The sequence below is a fragment of the Drosophila mojavensis genome, unplaced genomic scaffold, assembly GCF_018153725.1.
Source record: "Drosophila mojavensis isolate 15081-1352.22 unplaced genomic scaffold, ASM1815372v1 contig_19, whole genome shotgun sequence".
NCBI classification, from domain to species: domain Eukaryota; kingdom Metazoa; phylum Arthropoda; class Insecta; order Diptera; family Drosophilidae; genus Drosophila; species Drosophila mojavensis.
Genome location: NW_025318726.1, coordinates 1749173 through 1772605, shown reverse-complemented (window position 1 = coordinate 1772605; position 23433 = coordinate 1749173). Strand labels below are relative to the sequence as shown.

The 23433-nt window shown below is 42.0% G+C and overlaps 2 protein-coding genes and 1 long non-coding RNA gene across 3 annotated transcripts in view; 2 read left to right on the top strand and 1 right to left on the bottom strand.

The window, feature by feature from the left end:
• LOC6572419 (dorsal-ventral patterning protein tolloid) overlaps window positions 1–18808 on the top strand; it is a 31794-nt gene extending 12986 nt beyond the window's left edge. Inside the window, exons 3-14 of the mRNA XM_001998492.3 lie at window positions 11554–11903; window positions 11965–12395; window positions 12454–12744; window positions 13192–13428; window positions 14674–15232; window positions 15299–15497; window positions 15597–15861; window positions 16029–16234; window positions 16392–17035; window positions 17100–17280; window positions 17345–17598; window positions 17679–18808. Coding sequence (XP_001998528.1) covers window positions 11554–11903; window positions 11965–12395; window positions 12454–12744; window positions 13192–13428; window positions 14674–15232; window positions 15299–15497; window positions 15597–15861; window positions 16029–16234; window positions 16392–17035; window positions 17100–17280; window positions 17345–17598; window positions 17679–17987 — 3926 coding nt within the window. The 3' untranslated portion in view covers window positions 17988–18808. The remainder of the gene's footprint in view (window positions 1–11553; window positions 11904–11964; window positions 12396–12453; window positions 12745–13191; window positions 13429–14673; window positions 15233–15298; window positions 15498–15596; window positions 15862–16028; window positions 16235–16391; window positions 17036–17099; window positions 17281–17344; window positions 17599–17678) is intronic.
• LOC122756905 lies at window positions 12967–14679 on the bottom strand. Its single transcript, XR_006356765.1, has 2 exons — window positions 13471–14679; window positions 12967–13352 (listed from the first exon to the last, which is right to left on the bottom strand). It is a non-coding gene; the product is annotated as an uncharacterized LOC122756905 (long non-coding RNA).
• Window positions 18809–18905: 97 nt separating the features above from the next.
• On the top strand, window positions 18906–23370 carry LOC6572420 (dorsal-ventral patterning protein tolloid). Its single transcript, XM_001998493.4, has 8 exons — window positions 18906–19642; window positions 19698–19831; window positions 20009–20335; window positions 20399–21198; window positions 21252–21513; window positions 21575–21780; window positions 21975–22337; window positions 22403–23370. The coding sequence occupies exons 1-8, from the start codon at window positions 19280–19282 to the stop codon at window positions 23368–23370; spliced, it is 3423 nt and encodes a 1140-aa protein (XP_001998529.2). The 5' UTR covers window positions 18906–19279.
• The last annotated feature ends 63 nt before the right edge of the window (window positions 23371–23433 follow it).

The following is a 23433-nucleotide window of genomic DNA, read 5'->3' as shown; positions in this document are numbered from 1 at the left end:
GCAGCTCGGAATCAAACCGCAAATGACACTACAAATGTGAAAATGGCGTTCAAACGCAACACAGACTGCCCCCACAGCAGATAACTAGGCAACGTTGCCGACAGTAATGATAACAACAACGTTTTCGCAACCGCAAGCCGAGCGACCAAAACGTCAGACTCTGCGGCTTTCACCAGCCTGGGAAGCATAAACAACCTACTCAAGGCGCAAGCGACAGCAAATAATTTGGACCATCCACACAGACAGACACACCAACAGGCACAGACAGAGGCAGAAGCAGAGAGGCCAGATAGAGTGCAGGAATATGGCCCACGGACGAGAGCGAAACGCTAAGTCGCGCCACACCAGCGCCATTCTTCACTGTCGTTGACTTTTTCAGCCATAGAAATAAAAGGCCACTTAGCAGGCTTTCCATGTATCGTCCAGACAAACACTCCCAAATGTTAGCAAAGGGAATGCGGTGAGCGGGCAGAGAAGCAGACAGTCAGAAGCAACCACAGACATCGCAAACCATTCACGGCTCTCCACTTTTATGCACTGAATAGCGAGTGTACAAAGTTGCATCCTTAACCCATTAAAATGAACTTACCAGGGTATAATGAATCTCTTAAAATGCGTCTTGATTGCAAAAATGAGTAGAGTTCTTAACTTTACGTATATTTTAACAAGTTGCTAGAATATCTTTGTTATAAATATATAATGTTTCTTTGTCTCATTCTGTTTTAATATATTTAATATATTGACTTGGTTGTCAAAACGAAGCTTGCTTCAGTTTTCGTATACTTCATGTCAAAGAAGCTTGATTGCGCGCATTCGAATGTATGGGTTTACTCAGGGTATCTAGTAGTCGGCCACTCCCGACAAGAGTGCACACTGAATTGTTTCTGCCTAATTCAGTGGCAGTAAACGCAGATGTATTTGTTTAGTCGACAAGAAGCTGAGTGCATGAAGTGAGATTGCAACGCGGCTTTGTGGCAACAGAAAGCATTAGGAAATCTTAGATTTTAGTTATATATATGCATTTAGATTTACTATATGTATATACATGCATATATGTTCCACTTCCTATTAAGTATGATTTGATGACTTGCTGGAGAAATGCGAGAAATGTGGTCAAGTCAATTGAATGCCTAAGCTATGGAAGCTTGCCTAGAACTTATTGCTCTCTTATTTACCAAAGGGAACTTCTTATCTAATTTTGATTATCAAGACCACAACCAAAGGCCATAAGTTGCCAGCTGCTTGAGGCGAAAGTTGCTCTTCACTGAAAGTCCTTTGACAAGGAAGCTTAACAATTCCATTGATTGAAAATATATATAATGTATTATTATATTCAACTTGATGCTACTCTGTGTACGTTAAGTAATGTCCCTAGAAGGAGTAAAACTTCGTATCTATTGGAAACATACAATACAAATATAATTAAACTCTTAACGAGGCTTGACAAAAGATAATTATTTATGCCTATAAAATCAAAGAAAACCTATATGCCTTATTTTCCATCATATTCTAGGTAATCACCAAAAAAAAAAGCTTAGCTCAAAAGAAAGTTATTCACACAAATTCATATGAACTTTTAGTATAAGAGAGAGATTACCCGACTAAAAGAAACCGCATTCATTTAATTGAAACCCACGACTGTAATATAACTTATCACCAGAATACGTATATACAAGAACTGAAGCGGACTTCTATCAGATCCCTAGCTGTCATATTACAAAAATATATATGAACTTGTGGTCCTCTTTATATTGTTTACTGTATTAGATTTGAAGTACCTGACTTGGCTTAAAAATAATAAGTTGATAAAAAATTATGCATTATTATAGTAATGTATTGTCATTCATTTTAAATTAACAACAAATTTGCCTCGATAGCAATGCACAACAAACATTTTATCATGACCTTAATTTGAAATATTTGTCATTCTAATTGAAGTGCAGCAGAGCTAGAAGAGCATCATGGGTGTGAGCTGTGGCTTTAGTTAGCGATTCAAAGGAACTCGGTCACTTTGAAAGTTATGATGATGTCAACGAAATCATGAAATTTACATTTGTTCGCATTGTAGCTCTGTATCCCTGGCCTTCTCTTCCCGAGTCAAGGATTGTAAAGCGGGGTAGATTAGTTTCATGAAACGTGTTTAACAGATAAAGTGATGCATGAAGCAAGAATAGCAAGAGCCATATGGACCACAAATGAAAATAAGAAAATATTTGACTATTTTGTTTGATATTCATATTTAAAAAATTTCAGAAAAATTCAGATTCTTCACACCCCGATTTATGAATAAATTATTTCCCAGTGTGAGCCCCGTGTGTATATCAATAATTAAAATAGAATCGGGCGCATGGAGAGCATATTTCCTAGCCGTGCATTTCCGATTGAAGCACTCATACTAGTTTTGCTACACATGTATAAATAGGTATGTGTATGTGGTATGTATGTAGTGGCATTTATTTAAAATCCACTTTGCCTCATAGTTGTAATATTCTCTCTCTCTCTCTCTCTCTCTCTCTCTCTCTCTCTCTCTCTAAGAGCGTGACAAACATGCAGCAACATGTGTAAATAAAATAAACTTCGTTTAAACTGTTTGCATAATTAATTAATGTCAAAATTGCAGCAAAACACATTCTGGATTGCTGTGCATGAGTGTGTGTGCGCGTGTGTGCCAGTGCGTGAGTGTGTTGTGTGCAGTGTTTGCCTAGGGGCGTGGCTCACGCACAATTACAATCCGCTCACATACAGGCACAAAGTAAGCCGACAGACTGCCAGATAAACAAACAATTGCAACAGTTGCACGGCACGAATGGCATGTCAAAGGATTTAGTACGTGTGCATATGCGTGTGTGTGTGTGAGTGTGAGTGTGTGAGAGTACAGCTTAACCAGCATGTTTCTATCAAATTTAGCATGCATAGTACATGCATATGTAAGTATAGCGCCGGGCAGCAGACATCCAGATGGAAACCCAAGCAGATGAGAGCTCACCGAGCTGCATATTCTTTTTTTGCTGCATACTTCCAGGCATTGGCTTTTGCTTTGTGCGAGCGAATATTACATACACACGCACATAAATACACAATATGAATACTTATATTTTGCGAAATTTATTCTGCATTATGTAAAACTGTAAAATGTGTTTTGCTGTTGCTTTTGCTGTTGCTGCTCTGGAAATCATTGTTTATGCAAATTTTGCATAAATAAGTCAGCTTAATGCAAAAAGCAAGCTCAAAAGCTAGCTGAAGTGAACTTCAGATTTGAAGAGGAGTCGAACAAACACGCGTACATACATACATATATACGAATTATAGTATATATATACATAAGAAAAAGTTAAGCTGCGGGTGTGTGCTATGCAGATTATAATAATATCCTTTTGCTAATATTTTTTTAATTGCTTAAAACTCTGGATGTTTTGCAGAAACAAAAACTGTTGCTCGGACTAAGCTGCAATTTATGAGCAGCTCTTCAACAGTTTGCGTGATTTTTGACTTGTGGCAAATGGCAAACGACAGCTGAAAAACGAATTGCATGCGTTTTGCATTGCTCTGAATTTTTGGTTGTATTTTTTGCGGATATTGCTGCTGCTGCTGGTGCTGGTGCTGCTCCAGATGCGTCTGTCGTTTGGCTAGCAAAGCAAATTGAAAGATCTCCAAACTGAATTTATATGCCAAGTCGAAATTGAATCAAGCCAGCTCAGCAAGAAACAAAGTCCAAACATGCATCTGACAGGCTTTTAAAGCAAATTGCTGTAGTCATTGTTCAGTTCGGGCAGAGCATATCGATTGTCTTCGAATCCCAATCAAATAAAAAGTTGATTTAATTTAATAAAATCGAATTGTCTTAAAATCGTAAATAACTAAAGGCGAAATATGTGCAATAACCCAATTCTTCAATTGCATTGTTTTTATTTTCAAATAAAATTTAGAGCTATTATTTTTTTATAACTATGTCCTTAACATCCCATACAGGCATGTTCTGTATCCCACAATTTGAGAGCTCCTTAAGTCTATTAAAGATTTTCTATAATCTTGAGTTCAGATAGATTTTATTCTGAAACAGTCTATTTATTGGACAATAATATATATTTTACTTGGATTTATTCTACAAAGAGCTTTAAGCCCACTGTTTGGCTATAGTTAATTGATAAATTAGATAATTAAATTAGGAAATTATGATAAGATAGATTAGATAGATTTTTTTATTGCATTTAGGTGCAGTTATTACTAGAGGCTTACGGCTTAAATATATGTAATCTATATGATCTTTAACCAATGTTAAATATCCTTACTTCTACTTGTTTCTCCTGCACTGCGCCTGCAATTTACATCGTCAACTTTCCATATATGTTTTTTATTTTTATTTTTTTGCTTGCTTTGACATTCCGCTGGCGAAATATATGTTTTCAAAAATAAACTCAGAATTTGCTGCTGCTTTTGTCAGGGCACAATTATCAAATGCAACAACGAGCGCCAGACGAAGTTATTTAGAGAGGGCAAGTGGAGGCTGTGTTAGGTGCATTTCGAGTTTATTGAACCCACGGGCCGGCTGCCTGGTCGCAATATAGTAATAAAGTTCGTGCGAACTGTGTGTAGGTGCACAGCACACACACACACATACACACTCACTCACCCATATATGCGCCACATACATATATGCATCATGTGGCCGCGATGAATGTTTTCTCGCCGCATTTCAATCTGTGAAGCTGAGCACCAAATATTTTGCACTCAATGGCAAAGTTTTCTAAAAATGAAATGTTTTTAGTAAAGAAAAAAAAAAAAAAAAAAAGAAGAAAACAGAACACGCAGATTCATATTTCACTTATCTCCTTTGTTTTTATTTCTCTGCGCACTCAGCCATGGAATATACTCACTGCATTTGTGGTAGGTGCAAAGTGGCCAGCTCTGGCAGCGGCGGCGCTGTATGCAGAGTCCACGGCCCACAGTTGTCCATCATAAATCTGTTTGGCCAACTCAAAAATTGGCCCGATTGTGGCTCGATGTGCACTGCCGTTGCATCTATGATTTCCCGTCACTCACATGGCAACCTGAAACAGCAATAGAGGTTTTCAAACGAACAGACGACGGCACTTTAATAGGCCTCTCACTCGCATGTAAATGCTCGATAGTCTTCAGTGCATCAATTTAATATTTTCAATTTGAGTTAGCTCTTTAAATTGATAACACAGAACAGAACAGGGGGTAGCGAGACCGTAAATAATGGGGGATGATTCTTATTGAATTACGACATGGAGGTCTTGGTATGAAGGTTTTACAAATAAATTAATTAGAAACTGTCACACCCCACTTACCTTCTCCTCGCCGCGCTGCTGATAATAATTGTCATATGCAATTCATTCAACGTTTCAAACTCTGCTTTAATTAAAGACGAATTTTTTCATTAAAGGATTTCACCACAATTTCCATTCAAATCATTCAATTTCGTCTGGCCATACAAATTTGTATTTACAATAACTATTTTTCACTTCGTAAACGCAAGGTTCAATAGAACGAGTATGTATTTGGGTCGGCTGGAACTCCCCGACTAAAAAATACCCTGAACCATGTAAAGTGCTCATATTCCATTCATTCTGCACTTCTTTTATACATATTGGATATCCATCAACTATTCCAAATTTACTTTCTAAATTAAACTTTCTGTATATAATAATCTCAAATATACAAAATATATGTAATCATTCAGCTACCTATAAATTTCATATGAATAAGCCTATTTTAAGTTGTGTTTAGAAACCCACACAAATTAATCGATGTGTATCGATAATAAGAAAATAATGAGCAATGATGAGTTATCAAAAGAAACTTGTATTCAATTTTTCAATTTCAATTTCAATTTATTTCACTCTTTGTTATAATTACACGATGTTGTGAATGGTATTTTACAATGCTTGAAAAGTTTAGGCTAATACATAGTCCTTTTCTGCTAAGTTATTTATTTACATACATGACATATGGATATGCGATAACATTATTATTTGGGGAAAAAATTTTATTCTATACACGAGTATACTTGTCAAGTTTCTAGCTTTATTGGTGCGCTGTGTTCACTCGGACGGATGAACTGAATTACGGATACACGAATTGACGAACATTGTTCTTATCCTGAATATATACATACTATGGTGTATGGACTCTATGGACTTTTTCGACTTCCAGCTGCACTCACTAAATTGTACATATATTAGTCGTACTATTCGTATAGGTAAAGGCGGAAATGAAAATATGTATAGGTGTAGCGCACTTGAAGACAACTTTCTTTTCTTCTTTCTTCAAGGAATAGAACCAACAGCTATTATGAATGAAACCTAAAAAAATATAACTTAAAGGAATTTAGTCTAAGAGCAATTATTAGCTGTTGCGCCAAACAACTCATTTTCAATGGCTTCATGAATATTTGTATGTTATTTATGTATATCCCTCTTTGTTAATTCATATTACAAACTATTGTGAATATTAGTAAAATGAAATGTAAAATATGTAGTAATTTGAGACTTACAAATAGTAAACAGGGCTTTGACGAGTCCTGTTTGATAATACTTGAAAAAAAAACGAAATTTTTCGAGTCTAGTATTCTGTAGGCCAGTGAAAAGCCTTGCTGAAACTTCATATCTCTATTGTTTACATTTCCGAATTTTATGCAATAGTCGCTTCCAGTCAATCGCTAAACCGAAAAAGAGAAAAAGTGTGGAAATGTCTGTATTATTATATTTGCCCACGTGTGAATGCCTTTATTTGCATGGCTTCTGAATAGAGGCATATGAATAGATGCTTTCATTTGTTTTCCGAGCTGAACAAACATTGGTTCGTTTCATCTATTTGTTTGCCGGCCGCCCATTACAACATAATTTAGGTCTGATAATTTGTATGTCTGGCCAATCTGAAAGGTCCTGCCCTGTGCTGCAAATGCAACTCTATTGTTATAGCCCGATGGATATAATATACAGTGGATGCAAATGGATTTCCGCTTTTTATACAACAGCTATATATATATTTTGGCAAAATGACATTCGTGTGTGAATACGAGCTGGCATGTGAAAGGATCAAATAGTCATCCACAAATCACTTGGTCGAGCAGTTAAATTTTGTTGGCTTGTGCAATCGTTTGGAATTTATGTGAGCATATCTATGTATATACTATAGTACTTGAATTATTTCCCTTATGGCAGCTCATTGGCAGCAATATCAAGTTGACAATCATTTGGGGGACAGTTGGATAAGCTCTTTCATTATATAATTTTGACCCACAAAAGGTTCGCCGAGGCTGTCCTGTCCATACAGCTTGATGCGTAAACGAGGCCGATACAGAGGCTGATACAGCATATTGCTCTCGTTATATACGTACATATATAGCATAAATATATGTGCTGGCGATTTGTTGTTGTGTGAGTGTGTGTACATCACATTATCGACTGCGTAGCAATTGGAGGGAGTGGATAGTTTATTTTTAATTAAATTCTGTTCCGAACGCGTGAAAGCTCATAAACTGGCCGGCCGCTGCGAAACATTGGTCCAAAAACTGCAACTTGGCAAATGTGTTAACATGTTTGTGGTGGCCATAAAAAAGGGGTTCCACTCGGTGTCTGGACTCAGCATCCACTAAAAGGCAGCTACAGAGCGCCATGCGGCACGTTTCGGCGTCAGTTCGTTAGTGTGAACGTTGCTCGACGGGGGCGGGAGCGGGGCCGTGGCTCAAAAATTTAATTACTTTCACTTGTGCGAACTTGTGTTTGTCTGCCGGACGCACCAGCCAACCAGCCAGCCAGCCAGGCGTCCAAACTGGACGAATAAAGGCACCAGCTAAAGGCATTTAACTTAAATGTAATGAAATTGTACACGGACTGTAAGCCACGCACGTTTGCTCTCTTGTGCTTTTTCTTTTTTTTTTTTTTTTTCAGTGTGCGTCGCCCGGCGCTAGATTTCTTTTTGTTCTTTGAATGCCCGTTGGCTCTCGCTCGCTCACAGAGGTTTCAGAGGCTATTACTCGACGACTGCCAGTGCCATCTGTGGGATTTGTGACGCATTATGTGCAAGTTTTCTCGCCTGCTGTGCTTCAAAGTGCATTGGCTTTTCACTGAATTTCCGTCGCAGAGTTTTGCTATCCTTTGCTCGGCCAACTGACTTAAATGCCAAACGAAGCGTTTTCTCATTTGATCCCCCCCATATTTATTTTTGTTTTATTTTCCAGCTTTATTCTGCAGAAATTCATCAGAATTGCTTATCAATCATACGTCATGTTGTACGCTGTGCACGTCCTGTGCACCCCTTTCAATTGTACCTGCCATACACAAATATTTTTTACTATATTCTACGGATTTTTATTCGAGCTACGTAAAAATGATACCCTATACAATAAGCCGTCGCAGCGGGTTGCTAAAAAAATTTTAGATTATAAAAATTATACAAAATATCTTCAGCAAATTGTGTAAAGTTCATCAATATAATTATCGATTATTTATTGATGCCGTATCCTACCCTAATAGCAATAACATTTACAGGGTATACCGCAGGGTATTGCTCAGCTGCATATCATTAAATATTTGCATGCAGATAACAAAATTTTTGCATTGCATTCGGTCCTATGAACGTGTTAGGAATATATATGTAATGTATATACATACATACAAACATACATATCCTTGGCCTTTATATCAAGTGCGTCCGTAATTGAATTTCCTGCTTCAAAATAGAGAATGTCGAATATAACCCAATTAATTCAAATAAAATTCGATAAGAATAATTTGAATAACTTGACTTTTAGAGATTTTCAATCTAGATTTATTTTTCCTTTGCCTCTGGCAAATGCAATTCAATTAAAGTTCACATCAAATATTCAGCCTTGGCCCTTATTGCTCATTTAGGTCCAGTTTCATACCACACACGGAATGTGTTTGCATCCGAAAGCATTTAATTGACATTGATTATTTAATATCGCCGCCATTTTGTAATAGTCCTTGCCTCCAATTAATTAATACTTGATGGCATTTCATTGGACAAGTTGGCATGCCTAATGCGATTTACAGATCATTAACAACGATGACAAACTACCTGCAAACTGCAGGCATTCCTTATTAATCAGCATTGCTCACTTCTACATATGTTTATGATTTATGCGGCTTAATTTAGATATCTCACAAGAGTGGATGCTTACATACAAATACAAATACAAAAGTTAAATTTATTTGCAAGGAACACAACATAAGCAAGAGAGACATAAATGTATAGCAATTTAATTACATTTGCTTCATAACTAAACCAATGCGTATTGTGGTTTTATTTAATTTCTAGCAAACAAATTTAAGCAAATGAAATGTTTACATTTGTATATAAAGCTGCAATCGTTGAGACTAATTGAGTTTTGGCTTTATTGTAATGAAGTGATGCCAGAGTATATTAAATATGTTTACAATTATTTGAAGTAGATTCATTAATGACAGATTGCAGATAAAAAGAAAAAGAAAAAAAGTTTTTCTTTGTGAAGTTTAATTTTATATCTAAAATTTCGCCTAAATATTTTATTTAACATTGTCGTCAAAAATCTTGGAAAAAAATTAATTTCTATTTGTAAAAAATTCCTATCGTTTTCTGTCAACATAAACAAAAATTTTCATTTATTTATGAGAGTGTTAAAAGCTTCGAAAATATAGCTGCAAATATTCTAGGGCAGAGCATTGATGTATAAATTGAATATAAATATAATAAATAAGTATTAAGAATAAATATTTAAAACGATGTATCTTAGAGTTTCATACCTGCTGCTAGCTTATATAATTTCGTAAACTTTATTAAATATAAAATTAATTTACAAGCTTATGAGCTTATCGAAAAGATGGTGGATTGAAATTTAATTAACAATATTAAATATAACATTTATCTGACACTTTCAGAAAGGGAATGATGGATGAATTGCCATCCCTATAGATCAAACTCTCAAATCGTATATGTCGGATCAGAAAAAAGTTACTTATCTTCCACATTTCAGAATTATGTAGAATCATCGATATGTAAAGATTAACTATTGAGAGTATCTCATGCAGATTGAATGCATGCCCAATTGCTGAAATCAATCAAATGATTTCTCGAGCATTACAAAGTGAGTCTCCACCGATTACAAGGGTCTAAATTGTACCGATGTAGGTATTAGTAGCCCACTTAATTAATACAGCGAGCAGCTATGTTCATGCTAAAGCTATGCAACGTTCTGCCAACGTAGGTCATGAGCCTCTTTGCTCGTTGTGCAAAGTTGAGAAAAGTGTAAAACAATTCTTATAGGCAATTGCATGCGTATCTGACGTGGAAACCGGAGTATTTTATGTGCTCAGCTCCCGGCGCAAGTGTTGACCCAGTTGTTAGAGCGTCAGAGAGTGGAATTCCCCTTTGGCTTAAAGCTTATTGAATTTGCGGCAGCATTGGCAATAATCATATTGCCCCCAGCTGCTGCAACTGAGATAGCAGATTCTATGCGACTGCACCGACATGGCGCCGAATGTGGGTCACGTTAAGCGGTCTACAGAAGTCAAATACCGTTAACAAATATTCGCCCACCTTGGATTGCACCAATGCAAGATTTATTTATAATTTATTCTACATAGCCTCTTATATTTGATATATGGATGTAACTATGTACATAGCAGCACTCTCTAGAGAACAGTATATATGTGCGTACTTCACATTGAAATACTCAACTCGAATGCTTGAAGCTCAATTCTTGTGCATAATAAATACACTGATAATATGACACAATTGTGTATTGAAAAATATGATTATCGTTATTAAATGGCAACCTTTTAAAGTTATGGAAAGCTTTAACAAAATCCACTACTGCTGGGGTGAATAATCTGCCGTCAGACCCAATTGGCTCTCCTTTATGTTGTATAACAAACACACTTAATTAATTTTATTTAACATGCCCAGACTGATATGTGGCAACAAATTCATATTTTCCGTATTAAATGACTTTTTTTGTTGCTCGATACTGAAAACTTTTGCCCGATATAATGGCCAACACTCGCCTCTGGCTGTGGCTGACGTCGGCTGTTGTCTGATGTCTGTTGGCTATTGGCTGTTGTCTGTTGTCTGTTGTATGTTGGCCACATGTGTGTCCACAATATGCATGCGACGCGAAAGTAAACAAAGTGTCCGTCCGGCCACGGCTGCACTGATGTGCTGATTAAATGGATATACAATGTCTATCCAACCGCTAGGCAAACAAAAGTCTGTCTGTTCTGCTGCGATTCCAGCTCCAGCTGCAGCTCCTGCTCCAGCTATTCGTCCTGGCAGCCACGGTGTACGCAGCATCGTTGTTTGTATAAATTATAAATTACGAGCGGGACGCATTATCCCAGGTTTTATTGGGCCTAGCCCGACGAGCAGGAAAGCCACATGAAATTTCAATTAAAATAAAAATTTATGTCTTATGTGTCGGCTGTCTTGTCGAGAACATGCTATAATTAAAGCCACATGTTAGTTATGATACGAGCAGCTCGCTAGCGTTTACTCTAATTCTGTTAAAATGGAACATCATTTATCTTGCAGGCGGCTTCATGGGAGATATTGCGCTGCCCGATGGCGGCCCTGTGGTGGCTCACACACCAATCGACGACGAGGAGCTGGAGATGGAGTCGGTGGAACGACTTTTGCCGAATGGGCCGGCTGAGCACATGTCAGCGGATGCGCCGGAGCCCACCAAATACAATGCGACCTTTCAACTGGACCTAGAAAAACTGAAGCAGGAAGTCTACAACGAGGGCCTGCAGGTGGAGGAGGAGGGCCTGACGGACATCATACGCAAAAAAACGAAACTGCCCAGCGCGGGTGCAGCTGGCCACACAACAGGACAGCCACTGACCAAAGCCAGCGGCATTAGCAACAATGATGTTAGCCTGGTAAGTTGGCCGAAGGCCTAAGCGGACTTCCGACCATCACTATTTTTATCTGGCATTGCAGAGCTCCAACGAACCATTAAAGCAGACCGCCCCAGAGACCCCCTCGGACATTGCGCATCCGCCCAGCTACAAGAATGAGGTGTTGACCCAACCGGAGCGCCAGGCAGTCCAGCGGCATCGGAGTGCATCTAATGTGGAGCTGGGTCTCGCTCCCGCATTGCTGCAGTTCAACAAATCACAGGCGCTGCTCCGCAACGTGGACACACGCAAAATACAATCGAACAATAAGGACATTGAGGACGATTCGGGCAATAACTTTGTCGCAGAGCGACGTCAACATATTGTGCCGACGTCGCTGCCCACGCAGAGATCCACAATGGCCAACGTGTACAGCAATGCCGGGGGCAATGGCATGCACCTGGACGACGATGTGGACTTCTTGCATGCGCAGGGCATAGTGCGCAGGAGGCACAGGCGCGGCCCCAAGCATCGGTGAGTTGTCTGGAATCGAGTGTCTAGGAGATTTTATCGTAATTATATTCAAACACAGGACCAATAGTCAGTGGGCGGAGTATGCAAGCAAAGTGCAGCGACTCCGTGAGGAGCTCAATCTTCCGCAGAGCCATCATTCACACCAGCGCCAGCACCACCACCAGCAGCATCTACACAAGAAGCAGAAGCATCGCCAGCATCGTCGAGGTCGAGGTCGCGGCCGAGGCCGCAGCACGGCGTCGCCTCTAAGTGTTTCCCCGACGCAGGCGCAGGCTGATAATGGGCAGCGAACTAAGAATATAAATGGCCATAATATTGAACTGGCAGAGACTCAAGTGCCAGATACAGAGTAAGTTTACAGTTACCATTCCATGGCAGCAACCGCAAGCACCACATCCGTTTCCGGTACCATTTCCTGCCTGCTGTAAATTACTGGCCATTCAATTCAGAGGTTTGGTCCATAAACTTTCCACATACAGCACTCATTTCATATTCACGCACACCCAACCACAACACACTCACACACACACACACAGACACACACACTTCATCAAAATAAAAGTGGATGGCGTTGAAAGTTATGAATTTTAATAGAAATCCGCGTGCCAAAAAGTTTCAGCCAACATTTTTGGATAACTGGCGGCAATTAAAATTACACATACGACATGCATAACCAACTCTTGTTTGAATGGTCCACAACTGCTGCGCAAAATTTTTTAATATGACCACAACTCATTCTCTCTTACCGCCCTCTCGCCTTCTCTCTCCCCCTCATGCACATTGTCGCCTTGCACAGCAACCTGAAGCGGCCGCAGCATCGCAATCGCGTGGCGCGTGCTGTAACCGCCAAAAAGGAGCGCATTTGGGATTACGGTGTCATCCCCTACGAGATCGACGGCAACTTCAGCGGCCTGCACAAAGCCCTCTTCAAACAAGCCATGCGCCACTGGGAGAACTCTACGTGCATCAAGTTTGTGGAGCGCGACGCGGAAATCCATCCCAATTATATTGTATTCACCATACGCAGCTGCGGGTAAGATTATAAATCAAAATATCTATGAGCAGATATACATACGATTATCAACTTTATTGTTAACACTTTAGGATAAGAACTTTTTAGCCTCATAGGAGTCGAAATTTCCACATTTAATTTAAGCCGAATAGAAGAGTGTTAACAAATCGTATTTAGCTTTTATTCAGTTTTTAGGCTGATTTTAAAAATTCAAATGTGCAGTAAAAAGTATTTTCAAAATGATGACATGTCATTAATTATTTAAAATAATTAATTTTATAAATTTTTAAATATAATGTTGCTCATTCAGAAAAGTTGCAGCTGTTTAAAGTTAAAAACCGAGTCCAAATATTATTTATATATACTGCTATTCAGTATTGCTATGAAAAGTCAATTTTGTTGTGGAACACAACCACGAAGAAAGGCTACATAATATATAGTACGTATTACTTAAGTTGTCTATTTGTATACAGTAGTCATTTGGTATTTATATTTTAGTAAAACAAAGCTAGAAGCAATGCTCACTTGAAGCTCGACCGTAACAGCCCCTACCTGGCACCGGGCTCAACATTTGAGAGTGACTTAGGCTTTGAGTGCAAGTAGCCCTATATAAACGGCAGCTGCAGCATTTCTTCATTCACCCAGGCCTAATGTCGTCCAGCTGAGCATCTAAAACAGAGGAAATTCAAAGATACTTGGAAGAAATACTTAGAGGAAATATTTAGAAGAAATGCTTAGAGGAAATATTTGGAAAAACTTAGACGATATTGTAAGAGAACAATCTTAGAGGAAATACGTAGGGGATATGCTTGGAAAAAATACTTAGAAGGAAATACATAGAGGAAATAATTAGAAGAAATTCTTAGAGGAAATACTTACAAGAAATATTTGGAAGAAATACTTAGAGGATATTCCAGTGGACGTATCGTGAAAATCCTTACACTTTATAAGACAAGGGTACATACAAATTTCAATCCCTTAGACTCAAATAAGACGGACGAGCAAATGTAATGTAAATGAAAGCCAATATATTCCAGTTCAATGTAAAAGAATATAAAATCTGATTTTCAAAGATTTAAAGGAAGAAATTTTATGGTTCTCTTTAGATTCCCAATATTTTTTACTCTGGTAACTTAAAAAAAAATTTTTATAAAAAAAAATTATATTGAATATAAGTGTTCTAAGTTATTAAGTCTTTGTCAGACTTTGTCCAACTTCTTAGGTATTTAAATTTCAAATTATATTCCATTGCGTTTATCCCCACAGATGCTGTTCGTTTGTTGGCAAGCGAGGCAATGGACCACAGGCAATTTCAATTGGCCGTAACTGCGACAAGTTTGGCATTGTGGTGCATGAATTGGGTCACGTGGTGGGCTTCTGGCACGAGCACACGCGCCCGGATCGCGAGAAGCACGTGGTGATTGAGCACAACAATATAATGAAGGGGCAGGACTACAATTTTAACATGCTGTCTGTGGATGAGGTTAATTCGCTGGGCATGGCCTACGATTATGATTCGATTATGCACTACGCACGCAACACATTTTCCAAGGGCACCTATCTGGATACAATATTGCCCATCGAAGTCAAGGGTCGCAAGAGACCAGAGATTGGCCAACGCTTGCGGCTCAGCCAGGGCGACATTGCCCAGGCCAATCTGCTGTACAAGTGCCCCAAGTGCGGTCGCACATTCCAGGAGAGCACGGGCCTCTTTGCCAGCCCCGTATTCTATACGGCCGGAGCCGTCAGCAACGAAACCGAGCACTGCGAATGGCGCATAACGGCAACGCATGGCGAGCGCGTGGTCCTGCGGCTCGAGGACATGGTAGGAGGAGAGAGGAAACCAATTCTGACAGTGATTTATGATTATATATTTCCATCATTCCATTAGAATATATTCAAGTCGAACAACTGCGAGACGGACTATCTGGAAATACGCGATGGCTACTACTTCAAGTCGCCGCTAATTGGACGCTTCTGCGGCAAGGTGGCCAGCGAGGTGATCACCACGCAATCCAGTCGCATGCTCCTCACCTATGTGAATTCCCATCGTGCCGACGGCTATCGCGGCTTCAAGGCAGAGTTCGATGGTAAGTAACATAGGGTAGACAAACAGAGAAAGAGAGAGAGAGAGAGTGAGAGAGAGATAGTAAAATAAACGACAAATTTGTGACATTCCTCTTGTCTAGTTGTATGCGGAGGCGAACTGTCCGTAGATGACTCGGAGGGCCGTTTGGAGTCGCCCAACTATCCGCTCGACTATTTGCCAAACAAGGAGTGCGTGTGGAAAATTTCAGTGCCAAAGGGCTTTCAAGTGGCGCTGAAATTCCAGTCGTTTGAGGTCGAAAACCATGATAGCTGTGTCTACGACTATGTCGAAGTGCGAGACGGACCCGCTCAGGATGCGCCGCTAATTGGCGTTTTCTGTGGCTACAAGCCGCCACCGAACATGAAGTGAGTGCCGACAGTGAGTGCCCATGCTCCTGCCCCTGCCCCTGCCCATGCCCATGCCCATGCCCATGGCTGGTCACATCCATATCCACATCCACATTTACAGCCACATCAGCATCGTTGCACATCCACTCAAACCAACTCTGCTTTGTTCATCGTCACTCATTCAGGTCAAGTGGCAATTCGATGTACGTGAAATTTGTGTCGGACACATCGGTGCAGAAGGCGGGCTTCTCGGCCGTATTCATGAAGGAGGTTGACGAGTGCGAGACGCAAAATCATGGCTGCGAGCACGAGTGCATCAACACGCTTGGCGGCTACGAGTGCAGCTGCCACATTGGCTACGAACTGCACAGCGATAAGAAGCATTGCGAGGGTAAGTCATTGTCGTTGTTGTTGTTGTTGCTGTTGTTTTGGTCATTGCGGCTATTAGTCTGGCTGGTGTGGGTGCTGCGCCCGCATCCGGCACATTAGGCGCGTTAATCAATTGTTGTGCTAATGACCTTATCGACGTGTGCTCTATCAATTTACAGATGCCTGCGGCGGTGTCATCGAGTATCCTAACGGGACAATTACCTCGCCCTCGTACCCCGAAACCTATCCGATGCTGAAGGAGTGCGTTTGGGAGATTATTGCACCGGCCAAACACAAAATTTCGCTGAACTTTACGCATTTCGATCTGGAGGGCACTGCACATCAGCAATCCGACTGCGGTTACGATTCGGTGACCATCTACTCCAAGCTCTCAGAGAATCGCCTAAAGCGCATTGGCACCTACTGCGGCAGTGCGATTCCGCCCACCGCCACCTCGGACGGCAATGCGCTGCGCGTTGAATTCCACTCGGACAAGTCCATTCAGCGCACGGGCTTCGCAGCCGTATTCTTCACGGACATTGACGAGTGTGCCGTGAACAATGGGGGCTGCCAGCACGAGTGCCGGAATACCATTGGCTCATACCTCTGCTTCTGCCACAATGGCTACTCGCTACATGAGAACGGGCACGACTGCAAGGAGGGCGAGTGCAAGAACGAGATATCGGGCTCATTCGGCACCATCTACAGTCCCAACTACCCGGACAACTATCCGCCCAATGCCGACTGTGTGTGGCACTTCTCCACAACGCCCGGACACCGTATCAAGCTCATATTTAACGAGTTCAATGTCGAATCGCATCAGGTGAGTTATAGTTGTAGCTGCATTAGACAGCATATCTGCAATACTTCCTTGTTCTCTTGTTCAGGAATGCGCCTATGATAATGTGGCCATCTATGATGGTGAGTCGGAACTGAGTTCCCTGCTGGGACGATTCTGCGGCGAGAAAATACCCTATCCCATATCTTCCACAACCAACCAGCTCTATATGGTGCTGAAGACGGATAAAAACAAGCAGATGAATGGATTTATGGCAATGCATTCGACGTGTGAGTATTCTACTAGCATTGCGTCATTAGGAAGCCAAGCTAATATTTTTGATTTTGTTTGCAGCCTGCGGCGGGTATCTGCGCGCCACAAATCAGATCCAACAGTTCTATTCCCACGCGCGATTCAGCAACCAGGATTACGACGACAACATGGACTGCGAGTGGACCATTCAGGCGCCGCCGAACCGGAATGTGCAGCTGATCTTCCTCACGTTCGACATTGAGAGCAGCGAGAACTGCACCTATGACTACGTGCAGGTGTTCTCCGGCATGGAGGACACCAGCGGTCCCATGTATGGCCAGTACTGTGGAAATTCGGTAAGCTGAAGCTCACCTGGCGGACCACAGCTCATTGTCTGACTCCTTATCTCCTTGTTGTCTCCCACTGCGCATTTCAGCTGCCACAGGACATCATCTCGATGACTGACTCGCTACTGGTGCGCTTCAAGACGGACAGCTCGGTGCCAATGAAGGGATTCTCGGCATCGTATGTGGCCGTTGATCCGTTCAAGAACAGCGATGAGGATATGGAGAGCTCGTACAGCTCCGAGATGGTCACACCCTTTCCAGGCTCACTCAAAAGCATATACAAGGAGGATACCGAGGAGACGGATGACTACAGTGACTTCAGTGAGAACCAGCTGGTGAATGCTCAATATCGTGGACGCCATATCTTACCCATTAGCTATTCATCGTGGACGAATTAGGAAGATTGGAAGATCAGGAAGACTCGCCGGACACGCTGTAAACGCACGAAAATCATGACAATATATTAAAACGGAATTTATTTAACTATTTAGGCATATCGTCGCGTACATATAGCAACATTTTGCTCTCTTAACATATAATTATACATAGACTTCATTTTGACCATAATCAAATATTAAGTATACATAGATATTCAGAACAAATCTTTAGGGTATAGCACTTCAAGCATATCGCGAAAAATGGGGAAGCAGCACTCGTTAGCTTTACGAAATAATTCGATCGGTTCTCAAATGAACCCACAACCAATTTATGTGTATCAATATCAAAGGATTTATGTGTGACATTCATAAACACTAATCAGTTGCCATATAATACTATTTATTCATATCTTCCATAAAACACTTCCTTAACGCGGCATCCATCTATACATGTATAACGTATATACTTGGTATCTATCCTAGTGTAAAACAACTCTAAGCTCAATGTGCAATTTTTTTAAATCTTTTTGAATTATTTTCGACTTTCGAATTTTTGTTTTCTTCTTATTTTCGTTTTTTTGTCACTTGGAAGTTCCTGTTACACTTACTATGAGATTCTTCGAGTAATACTACGACAAAGCATTTTCTGGGCAATACTTTCTATTCCTAGTGCATTTTCGATACTTCAATTTAGCCTAAGCGCAACATTTTATACGTAAAAGAGCGGATTATGTGTATGTATAGTATGTTTCATTTATGACTCTTTGCATCAACTTAATACGTAATTAAATATATTACCTAATAATTAGAATGTTTAAAACAGTAAAAACCCGAAATAACAATTGCATTTTTTACTTAAGTAGAACGCCTCAAAGCTGACCCTTGAGAATCCGGGGCTGGGTCATATTCAAATATTCGTTCATTTGCTGGATTTATGATGTGTTATTAATGACCTGCCCTAAAATGCCGAAGGCAACACCTGATCCCGATGTCAGCGGTAAGAGCTGAGAAAACAGCTCGAAGAGCTCGCGCGCTTAGCTCAATCCTCAGGTAGACAGGTAGAAGACAATGTCAAGGGACAGGAATACCCAAATCAAGTCCATTGAAAGCAAACAATCAACAGGCCGAACAGACAATGGGCGACTTTGAAATGCCAATGAGGATGGCCCGAGCTCAGTACCGGTCGCGTTCCAAAGCTGAATGCTCTTCGTGTGCCTTGTTCTTGTTGTTGTCGATGGCGACAGATCAGGTTGCGATGGGTTGCGTCGCGTTGCGTGTTGCTACAACAACTCCTGCCTGATATCTCGATCTTGATGCCCTCGTCCGCACGCTCCCGCTCTAACAGCGGCTGTCCCTCTTTCCCTTTCGTTGATCTCGTATACCTGTGTCATGCGAACCCTTACGAGTCTCAGCTCAGATATAATTCGGCAATCGCTGCATTCGGGAATTCAGTTATAGCTCTCAACTGGACCGGCACGGTCGTGTCACTCGCCTTAAGAACAAACAAGACTACGCGAATCATGCTATTGAAAGTGAAATTGTTTTATTTGTTTGCGGGATCATTGGCATTCGCATTCCACTTCGACGAGGCACATGGCAAGGGATGGCCACGCGCTCCATTGGAGGACGATTACGATTTTGATTTCAAGGAACAGCCAGAGGACTTTTACAGCATGGTAAGAGCTTAAGCATACTAAATACTTCCAAAGACTCTAATACTTGTGGCTGCAGGCAACTGTGACATATGAACAGCAAGCTAATACTCATTCGGAAGTTGGACTGCTAGAGTTTAGGTCACAAACATCAGAGCTCAGACCTCAGGCGCAGCATATCAAAAGAGAATATGCAAAGAGGATTTCATTTCGGTGAGTTTCAAACGCATTGAATTTGAGGTGAGGCACGTGCTTCCCCACAATATTCCACAATATGCGAAAATTAGTCAACAATCTAAATTGTGCTATTCAAACGGCTTTTGTCCACTTGAGTGAAACAATGGAAATAAATGAGGCACGAATTTAACATGCTCACTCTATCCATTGCAGAAAGCACATCCGACAACATAGCACATCACAGGATTCTGTCCCGACTCATGCAAATCCCAAGGAAGAGCCGCCGCTACTCTGGACTGACGAGTCGAATGACTTTCTGCCAGCTAGTCAACGGTTTCGACGGGGCGTCACTGTGCGCAAGGAGCGTACATGGGACTATGGGGTCATTCCATATGAGATTGACTCCATATTCAGCGGCGCTCACAAGGCGCTGTTTAAGCAGGCGATGCGCTACTGGGAGAACTACACGTGCATCAAGTTTGTGGAGCGCGATCCAAAGGTGCACACCAACTACATTTACTTCACCATCAAGAGTTGCGGGTGAGTCCAATGCGCCCTGAAGTCCAATAGGCCTCATTACTAACCAAGGCACTTCCAATTTAGTTGCTGCTCTTTTCTGGGCAAGAATGGCAGTGGGCGACAGCCCATCTCCATTGGGCGCAACTGCGAGAAGTTCGGCATCATCATCCACGAGCTGGGCCACACGATCGGGTTTCATCATGAGCACGCTCGCGGGGATCGGGACAAGCACATCATCATCAACAAGGCAAACATAATGCGTGGCCAGGCCTACAATTTCGACGTTTTGTCGCCGGAGGAGTTCGACGAGCCGCTCTTGCCGTACGATTACAATTCCATTATGCACTATGCCAAGAACTCCTTCTCGAGGAGTCCATATCTAGACACGATCACGCCCATTGGCTTACCGAAAGGCGCCCAAATTGAGCTGGGCCAACGGCGCCGCCTCAGTCGAGGCGACATTCTGCAGGCCAATCTGCTATACAAGTGCGTCGCCTGTGGACGCACCTTTCAGCAGAACAGCGGGCAGATTGTGTCTCCTGAATATGTTTACACGGAGAACGGTGTAGTCAATGAGTATGAAGGCAGCGGCGATGACGGCGTTAAGGAATCCGCTGATAACAGCTGCGAGTGGCGGATTACCGCTACCAATGGCGAAAGGATCATTTTGCATCTCCAGGATCTGCAGCTAATGTCCTCGGAGAACTGTACGAAGGACTACTTGGAAATCCGTGACGGCTATTGGCACCGATCTCCGCTCGTTCGTCGCCTCTGCGGCAATTCCAGCGGCGAGATAATCACGACCGATACGAGTCGCATGCTGATCAATTATGTTAATCGCAATGCTGCTCTGGGTTATAGGGGATTTAAGGCTCGCTTTGAAGGTGAGTTGGAAACACCAATCGAGGGACAATATAACTCACAACTTAACTTGCAGTGGTCTGCGGTGGAGAGATTCACTTGAGCAAGGGTCAGTCCATAGATTCGCCCAACTATCCGCTAGAGTATATGCCTGGCAAGGAATGCATATGGCGGATTACAGCCCCACCCAACCATCAGGTGGCGCTCAAGTTTCAGTCCTTTGAGCTCGAGAAGCACGACAGCTGTATCTATGATTACATTGAAATACGTGACGGCAGTCGAAGCGACTCGAAGCTGATCGGACGCTTCTGCGGCGACAAGCTGCCGCCCAACATCAAGTGAGCAAACCAAATATAATCCTTTAAGACCACATGAATACATTGATTAAATCTTACTTAGGACTCACAGCAATCAGATGTTCATCAAGTTCGTGTCGGATGGCTCTGTCCAAAAGCTGGGCTTCTCCGCGGCACTCATGCTGGACGTGGACGAGTGCAAATTCATGCAGCACGGATGCCAGCACATATGCATTAACACCTTGGGCAGCTACCAGTGCGGCTGCCATGCTGGCTACGAGCTCCAGGCCAATGGGAAATCCTGTGAAGGTATTTGAAGTACTTTTCTTTACTCTCGTTTTACCTCTGAACTCTCTTGTTCTCGTCTTCTCACCTCGACCGTGCTTATCTTTTCTCAGTTACTTTTTGCATCCTATATCCTATCCTATTCTCCTATATTCTATTCTCTTATCAACCCGCTATTATCTCTTCTCATAAATTCCCATCTTTTGGATTCATTACAGATGCATGCGGGGGCATTGTGAATGCTACAGTATCCAACGGAACAATTTATTCACCATCTTATCCAGATCTGTATCCCAATGCCAAGAAGTGTGTATGGGAGATCGTGACTTCGGTGCATCACTCAGTGTTCCTCAACTTTACACACTTTGATCTGGAAGGCACTAAATTCCAGTATACCAAGTGCAGTTATGACTATCTCATCATCTACTCGAAGATGCGGGACAACCGGCTGAAGAAGATCGGCATATTCTGCGGCAACGAGCTGCCGCCTATTGTGAACTCAGAGCAGAATGTACTGCGGGTGGAGTTCCACTCGGATCGTACAATACAACGAAGCGGGTTCGCGGCCCAATTCATACTAGGTGAGTAGAAAAAGCGGGTTTATATGATTTGTGATACAATCCCTCCTCCTCTTCATGCTCCACAGATGCGGACGAGTGTGCAGTGAACAACGGAGGCTGCCAGCACAGATGCCGGAACACCTTTGGCGGATACCAATGCAGTTGCAGGAATGGCTACACTTTGAACAAGGACGGACACAACTGCACGGAGACCAAGTGCAAGTTCGAAATCACCTCGTCGTATGGCGTGCTACACAGTCCCAACTATCCCAACGACTATGCGCGGAATATCTATTGCTATTGGCACTTCCAGACGGTGCTCGGACATCGCATCCAGCTGACGTTCCACGACTTCGACGTGGAGAGTCATCAGGAGTGCATATACGACTATGTGGCCATCTACGATGGTCGCTCCGAGAATAGCTCTACGCTGGGCATCTACTGTGGCGGGCGGGAGCCGTATGCTGTGATTGCATCCACAAATGAGTTGTTCATGGTCCTCAAGACGGATGCTGGCCTGCAGCGCAAAGGCTTCAAAGCGACATTCTCATCCGAGTGCGGCGGCTACTTGCGGGCCACGAATCACACGCAGATTTTCTACTCCCATCCACGATACGGCAGCCGATCTTATAAACACAATATGTACTGTGACTGGCGCATCGAGGCGGATCCAGATAGCAGCGTGAAGATCAAGTTTCTTCACTTCGAGGTCGAGTTCTCTGAACGATGTGATTACGATTTCCTGGAAGTCACCGAGGAGGGCAACGCGATGAACACCATCCATGGGCGCTTCTGCGGCAAACGCAAGCCACCAATAATTATTTCCAACTCCGACACGCTCCTTTTAAAGTTTCAAACAGACGAAAGCAACGCACTCCGTGGATTCGCCATATCCTTTGTGGCAGTCGAGCCACCAGACGACGATGGAGGCGACGACTTTGATGCAGTAACGCCATTTCCTGGTTATCTTAAGAATATGTACGCTGAAACGGCACTAGGCGAAGAGCAACCAGTTCAACATGGACATATTTTGCCGCCCAGCAGTCTAATTTAAATTAAGTTTTATGGTGTTGTAAATAAACTTGTAAATACATTTTAAAAACAAAATTAAGAAACA

Coding starts and splice junctions, on each gene's coding strand:
- LOC6572420 (XM_001998493.4), top strand. CDS start 19,280: ATGCCCTCGTCCGCACGCTCCCGCTCTAACAGCGGCTGTCCCTCTTTC. Junction 19,832..20,008: donor GCAAAGAGGATTTCATTTCG/GTGAGTTTCAAA, acceptor TATCCATTGCAG/AAAGCACATCCGACAACATA. Junction 21,781..21,974: donor CAATGGGAAATCCTGTGAAG/GTATTTGAAGTA, acceptor GATTCATTACAG/ATGCATGCGGGGGCATTGTG.